This window comes from Amaranthus tricolor, chromosome 6, assembly GCF_026212465.1.
Source record: "Amaranthus tricolor cultivar Red isolate AtriRed21 chromosome 6, ASM2621246v1, whole genome shotgun sequence".
Lineage (NCBI taxonomy): Eukaryota > Viridiplantae > Streptophyta > Magnoliopsida > Caryophyllales > Amaranthaceae > Amaranthus > Amaranthus tricolor.
The window spans coordinates 11,122,505-11,129,947 of record NC_080052.1 but is presented as its reverse complement, the minus strand read 5'-3'; the positions used below and the strand labels follow the sequence as shown (position 1 = coordinate 11,129,947).

The 7,443-nt window shown below is 32.4% G+C and overlaps 1 protein-coding gene across 2 annotated transcripts; it reads left to right on the top strand.

Moving 5' to 3' along the window:
• Positions 1 to 2,542: 2,542 nt before the first annotated feature.
• LOC130815246 (palmitoyl-acyl carrier protein thioesterase, chloroplastic-like) lies at positions 2,543 to 7,080 on the top strand. 2 transcript variants are annotated; one of them, XM_057681644.1, is made up of 7 exons: positions 2,543 to 2,757; positions 3,452 to 4,014; positions 4,132 to 4,265; positions 4,821 to 4,934; positions 5,284 to 5,455; positions 5,591 to 5,659; positions 6,540 to 7,080. In XM_057681644.1, exons 2-7 carry the CDS (start codon positions 3,505 to 3,507, stop codon positions 6,807 to 6,809), a joined length of 1,269 nt encoding a protein of 422 aa, XP_057537627.1. In that variant the 5' UTR covers positions 2,543 to 2,757; positions 3,452 to 3,504; the 3' UTR covers positions 6,810 to 7,080. The 2 variants fall into 2 exon arrangements, with proteins under 2 accessions (XP_057537627.1, XP_057537626.1); XM_057681643.1 differs by having other exon boundaries at positions 3,327 to 4,014.
• Positions 7,081 to 7,443: the final 363 nt, after the last annotated feature.

The window sequence follows — 7,443 nt, the reverse complement described above, 5'->3', positions numbered from 1 at the left end:
GTTTAAAATTTAAACATCTGACTTTTAGCTCGATCAAGTTGACGTAAACTTGTTGAATAAGAACCAACCACCAACGCATTGCGCTTGAAATAGTTGAATCGAAGTATATCTTCTTTGCATTTGCCCATACTTGTATTAAGAAAGTACATACATCATACATGCACACTAAGTTCATAACGTAAGATAATGGTGGAAAAGTGGAGAATGCCTTAATGCATTGCACCTGTAATAAATACTCAAACCATTTACTACAAAAAACAAAAAAAAAAATTCTTGTTTTAGGCTAAATTCATATCATTCCATTTGATTTGTACTCCTCCTTTTTATTGAATTTGAATTATTTTTCATTTTGGTCTGTTCTACTTAATTTGCATTATTTTTATTTTTGAACAATGGTCCATCACTTTCATTTAATCTCATCTTTACATTTTAATTCTCTTTTGATTTTATCTACATAATTTATTTTTTCTTTTTATTTATTATCACTTTCTTAAAAACAATAAATTTCTCTTTGATGCAAATCAAAAAAGACAAAGTAGTAATTGAGTAAGACATAAAACTTTTAGGACAAAATGGACAACATTAAAAGAAAAAATTAATTTGAGGATGTGAGTAAAAGTGGATTATATGGATTCTAATCAAACAAGAAAATTGTGTAAAGTAGTGGAACAATATTTTATAGAAATTAAGTCTAAATTAAATATAACAAATGGATTATTTAATTGAGGTAAATTATTAAATCATATGGTGCAAAATTTTGTAGGGACAAACTATAATAATTTTAAAATTATAATTAGTTAAATACAATAATTAATCACTTTAAGAATATTTAAGAATATAGTTTTTATATTCTACTATACTTGTTATAATTGACATTTTCGCAATTGAACGTGTTATTTTGATCATTTATATAATTAATTATACACATGTAAAAATTATAAAAAGTTAATATTATGAAAATATGCAATTAGACGATTCAAACAAGATCCCACTTAACTATATTTTTTTCTTACACATTATCTCCAATATATAAAATAAGCATAAATGATAAATAATATTAATAATCTTTATTCAAAACATAAAATATTCTTTGATTTTGAGATGTCAGTCATACGTGTTGAAGACTTATGCTGTTTAAGTCGTGTAGCATGGAACGAGGTGCTTGCCTTAGTGCTTGCGTCAAAAGGCTGTGTCAAATCAAAATTGTTAAGAAATTGGTCAATAAAACAAACATATGGATACCTAAAAAATCTTATTGTTTAACCAGATACTCTCTTATTTTAACACACAATAGAGCTCTAACTAGGGGTGCGGAAAAAACCGATTGGAGTATCCGATTCGGATTATTTAGTATCCCATTTCAAAAATAAGATAATTTATCCAATTTTTGTAAATCGGATAATTCGGATTGGATACTCGGTTTTTAAATCGGATTCCGAATCCATGTCACATATTTTTGAAAATCGGATTCCGAATCCATGTCACATATTTTTGAAAATCGGATATTCGAGTATCTGTTTTATTTTTTCACTTTTAGTTTCTTTTTTTTACTTTTTTGTAATAAAATAATAATGGTATTATTAAGCTAACTTTGGGTTGAATCTTAATATAATTTTTTCTTACAAATAGTCCTTTTCATAATTATTCTTACTTAAATTAATGTGTAATAAAATTATTTTTTACTATTCTTAATTTGTATTTTATGACTAATTATAATTAACGAAGAAAAGTCGTCCTAGAAAAAACAAAAGGGTATAACTTGTGAAGCAGAACTTTCAAAAAGGAGGCGGGAGGAGAGACAGGCAAGTTCTAGCAGTATTTAAGTAAGACTTATTCCTATTCCTATTCCGATTCGTGTTTTCACTATTATAATACTTTTTCCTATTCACCTTAAGAGTCTCATTTGATTTTTTATGGATTTTAAGGAGAGTTAAAAGTGGGACCCTAAGTGTAGAAAAGAGATATGGGTTTTTAATGTAAGGGAGAAAAATTAGTATGGGTAATGAAGGATATAATTGAAAATAGGATAAATCTACTAAGGGCATAAAAGTCAAAACCCATACCAAAAATAGAAATTGGACAATTAAAATGACTTGACCATAAAAGAAAATGAGACACATAAGCTGAATAGGAGAGAGTAGTATAATAATAAGACCATCTTGCTGGTCTTTACATTTGTCTCCCCATCTCATTTCTTATTTTTTTATCCATAAATTCAAAGATCTTTTTGAGAGATTATTTTAATTAAATTGTTTATTATATATTTTTTAAATATTATAAGTTGACATTAATAATGATGTAAGTAGACATTTACAATATTGTAAGTATGCATTAAAAATACGATAAGTAAACATTAAACATAATTTAAATAGACATTAAAAATATTATAAGTAGACATTAATTTTTAATAGAATGAACTTAATAAATTTTTCAAAAGTAACAGTGTCTCAAAAACTTAGCTGCTTTTTATTTTTTGTTTTCTTTTTTTTTTCTCGATAAAGTACTTATAAGTTATAAGTAAAAAAGCCTTTGGATTTGGCTAATTTTTTCCTTTGTTTCACGACATACAAAACGGACACAAAGTCCTGCAAAATGAATAATTTTTGAAAAACGATTTTATTATTATATTCTAAATTTCTCTCTTCTCTCTCACCTTTGCATTCTGGAAACAAGAGAGAATCAGGTACGAGAAACAACCTCAGAAACTGGAGAGAGAAAACTAAATTAAAGAAGAAAACGGTTTCTTCACAATTTTAGGTATATTTGATATGATTTTATTGTATTTGATCTGATGTATGTCCTTAATTGCTTCAATGACGTTGAATACTTGAATGTGCAACGTAATGTCTTATGTGGGTTTTTGTTCTTGAGGTTTTATTTATTTTTTTTGGGTGTTTCAAGATTAGATCTGATTGGTTTGCCAAGGAAGTAATCATTTTTGTAATGGGTTAAACACTTTTGGTTTTATTTGCTGTATTTTTTCCTTAATCAGAAGTTTATTGCTCATTTTGGAAAAATTAGTGATTTTATCAACAATTTCAATGATCAATTTTTCTGAGGAAAAAATCATAATCTTTTTGATGGAACTTTAATTTGGAGGTTACGATATAATCCTAATAATTTGTTACAGTTCTTGGGTAGTAGTAAATTATCTTTTTTCTTGATTAGGTAAATTAATAGAGGTTATGTTATTTTTTTTCTGGGTTCATATCTTCTGATTGTTTTGGGTGGCCCAACTTTGTTGTAGATGGTCCATTTGTTTGCATTCTTATGTTACATAAACAATTTGTCTTTAATGTTTACATCATTATTGATTGGATTTTCAGGGTTCATATGTGGAATACAATGATATTTTTGTGAGACAATTTTGTGATTTTCTTCCCTTTGATGTGTTGAATCCTTGCAATTATATATCAACGTTGCAAACGGAAAGCTTTGATTTTGTCTATAGGGTTATCTTCAAGAATTGGTTGATCTGTTGTTGGGTATTTTGAGTTGTTGATCATGGTTGCCACAGCTGCAACTTCTGCCTTTTTTCCTGCTCCTCCTTTACCTCCTGATTCGGGGTCTAAACCTTCTTCGACAAAGCTCAGTTCTTCAAATTTAGATGGCTGTGGTATCAAGTCCAAATCTGTCTCATCTGGGGGTGTAAAGCTTAAAGCCAATGCACAAGCTTCTCCTAAGATTAATGGTACCATGGTTGGTCTTTCTTCAGCTATGGAAGGAGTGAAGCTTGGGGAAGATACCTCATCTCCTCCTCCAAGAACATTTATCAATCAATTGCCTGATTGGAGCATGCTTCTTGCTGCGATTACTACCGTATTTCTAGCTGCTGAGAAGCAATGGATGATGCTTGACTGGAAACCTAAGCGCCCTGATGTTCTTATTGACCCTTTTGGTTTAGGGAGCTTGGTTCAAGATGGGTTTGTCTTCAGACAGAACTTTCCTATAAGGTCGTATGAGATTGGGGCGGATCGGACAGCTTCTATAGAAACGCTAATGAATCATCTGCAGGTATAATAGTGAAATTTCCAGCTTGTGAGTTGGAATAAAGAATTGCCAGATTGTTTTGTGGCTTAAGTGGTGTTTCCGTTAATTTTCAATTAATCAAGAGAGCTTTTGGCATTGCAGGAAACAGCACTCAATCATGTGAAATCCGCTGGCCTTTTAGGCGATGGCTTTGGTTCAACTCCAGAAATGTGCAAAAGAAACTTGATTTGGGTGGTTACTCGAATGCAGGTTCTTGTTGATCGTTATCCAACTTGGTTAGTGGCTTGAGTTATTTAATTTAATAAAAATTGGTAAACTATGGGCAATGTTTATGTTGGAATCTATGCTGAAATATGTATGCTCGCTTCTTTTTGTGTTTGGCTTGTGTTAAAGGGGCTTGATTAACTAGGCCATAATTGTCTAGTACTCATGGCGTTTTTGTTACCTTATGATCCTTGATCCTTGATCCTTGATCAAATATGGCGCTTTATACTTTTTGACTTGTATGGGCTCTGCTTATGAGCTTATCTGATCTGTTTGAATATTGCATGCTGGTGAAAAACAATTCACTGTTTTGGTTGATGGTTGTTTGACTTATTATAGTTTTTTGCCGTGTAATTCAAGTGCTGTAAGCTCGTTTTTTATGTCTATATCATCATTAGCTTGTGTCATTTCCCATATGATGTCTTTCTTAACCATGTGTATGTTTGGTTTTGGGAAACTTGTTTGATTCATGCCCAATGAGTTGATTGCTAGAATGCATCATGATTATGAGCAAGCAGATTCATCAGAAATTATCGATTCATAATTTACCTGTTCTAATTTTGCAGGGGAGATGTGGTCCAAGTTGATACTTGGGTTAGCTCATCTGGGAAGAATGGTATGCGTCGTGACTGGCTTATTCGAGATTGCAATACTGGCGAAGTTCTCACTCGAGCCTCAAGGTTAGCCATATTTCTTGGATTTGTACAAAACCTGTGCATTCCCCTCTTTCCAAGAGTTTCCAAGTCATACAGTTTTCTGAAAGCCTTTTCCACTTAATTATGTTACCTTTCTTTTAATTGAGTTACCTTGTTGAATTAGTTGTTGAGCTTAAAGTAAATATGGACTATTACTGAACATCTGTTACGGATTGTATTTAGGTAATAATCATAAAGTTACTTAACAGCCCCAATTCAACATCACTTTTTGAAAATCTTTGCTTTAGGACAACATACTTGTGCTTGCAGTGTTTTGTTACAACTAACATGCATTTACACGAGGACAAGTAACAAACATATCATGTTTTTGCAGTGTATGGGTAATGATGAATAAACACACGAGGAGGTTGTCAAAAATGCCTGATGAAGTACGTGGAGAAATAGGGCCCTACTTTGTGGTTACGCCTCCTGTGATTGATGAGGATGGGAGGAAGCTTCCTAAACTTGATGACAATACTGCTGAATACATCCGTACTGGTCTTACTGTAAGTTACTCTTTACATCAATGACACCCTTAAATAAAAGTTGGGGCTCATTGCCTGACGATGATTATTCGTTGGTGAATTTACCATCTATGATCATATGCCTTTTTTCCCTAATGATTTATCAACTACTTGCAGCCTAGATGGAATGATCTGGATGTCAATCAGCATGTCAACAATGTTAAGTACATTGGTTGGATTCTTGAGGTAACCATTCTTTATCCACAATTTCTGATGTATTTTTTACACCCACTCCTAGGACGTATTTTGTGCCAAGTTTCTTTATATACATAGATAACTTGAAGCTCTGCTCTTATTTATACTTTTTGTTTTAACATCTTTCAATTGCCTGTTTCATTCATGTGTCACCTAATTTATCCAGCTGACATGTTTATTTATCAAACAATGGAGCACTTTGAATAGGTTTAGCCATCATTGATAAAATTTCAGCTTGTGAAATCATGAATACATACCGAACCAATGTCTCAATCAAAAATTGTTTGAGAGCAATCACAGTAAAAAGTTTCCGAATCTTTTACTAAAAATAGAGAGAACTATCTGTGATGGTACGGTTGATGGGATGAAGTTGCTACATAAAATATAGGATTAATGCTTCCACGAGATAATTTCTTTGTTTCCTCACATTATTCCAGCGGAATTCCCTTTGTTGGTGTACTGTACAATTCCTTCTGCAATTATTTTCACCCACAAAATATGTCGGAAGTATAACTAAATGTTTGCCTCCCGGCTCTTTACATTAAATCCGAAAAATATGGAACAACCAATTCTTGAAAAGTGAAATGCAATTTTTTTCTGTTAATTGGGAATGAAGAAACATATTTTTTTTCCGCGCCCCCAACATAAGCGCTGTTTTGGATGGGTAATCAAAGTATAAATTTACAACTTTATCCATCTAATGGTGTTTGTTTATGGATTTTGATTTTAATTAGTTCAGATAAATGCCTGCCCCAGTTACGGTATGAGAAATATTATTTTGAGTGTACAGTAAGGTAGGCTTTACTATTATGGGGTGGCTTAATAAATAGAAATTTAGCATAACTAATGATAACCGTTTGTTGACCTGCAGAGTGCTCCTCAGTCAATACTAGAGACCCATGAACTCTCAAGTATGACACTGGAGTACAGGAGGGAGTGCGGAAGGGACAACGTGCTGCAGTCCCTCACTGCAGTCTCAGGTGCTAATGCTGAGGGCCTCCAAGATTCCGGGAATGTTGAATGTCAGCACCTTCTCCGACTCGAGGACGGAGCTGAGGTTGTCAGGGGAAGAACTGAGTGGAGGCCAAAGCATGCTAAGAATTTCCGCAACTTGGGTCAAGTTCCAGCCCAAAATCCGTAGTGAGCGTCATGACTCAACCTGTGCAGAATCAGTTCTCGGTTATGGATTTACATAAAATTCGCTTCCCTTCTCACGGTGCTCCTTTTTTTGGTGTTTTCTCCCTTTGCCTATATGTTATTTATTTATGGGGTTGTGCTGAATGATCCTTCAAACTTTTCCCCAATGTAATTAGCCTAAATATGTTCTGTATCTTCCTTTACCTTTCTTATTTTCCGTTTGTTAATGGTTATGGTAAGACATAAAGAAATCAGAGATATGTTTGGTTCTTTAATTCTTTTTTGGAATGGTGATTACTGACTACTGTTAATGGAGTATCATGTCCAGAAAACAACAGAGAGCTATTCACTTATTCTTTTTCAATGTGTTATATTCCATTTTGCAAAAATGTCATACTTCTATTTAACATTCCAATTTCTAACTGAGAATTAATAAAATGTTAGAGTAACAGTATTTAGTATTATCCTTAATGAAACAAGAATTATTTTTTTTTTTTTGGTTCATGGGATGATGAGAACGATTTTGTACCGAAATTAGATGTTATCTTGTTAGATACTAAGATTATTTTTGTAAAGAGGCATCAAAGTATTACAAGCTGGCAATATCCATATTTTATTTACTTAAATAGCTGAAATAA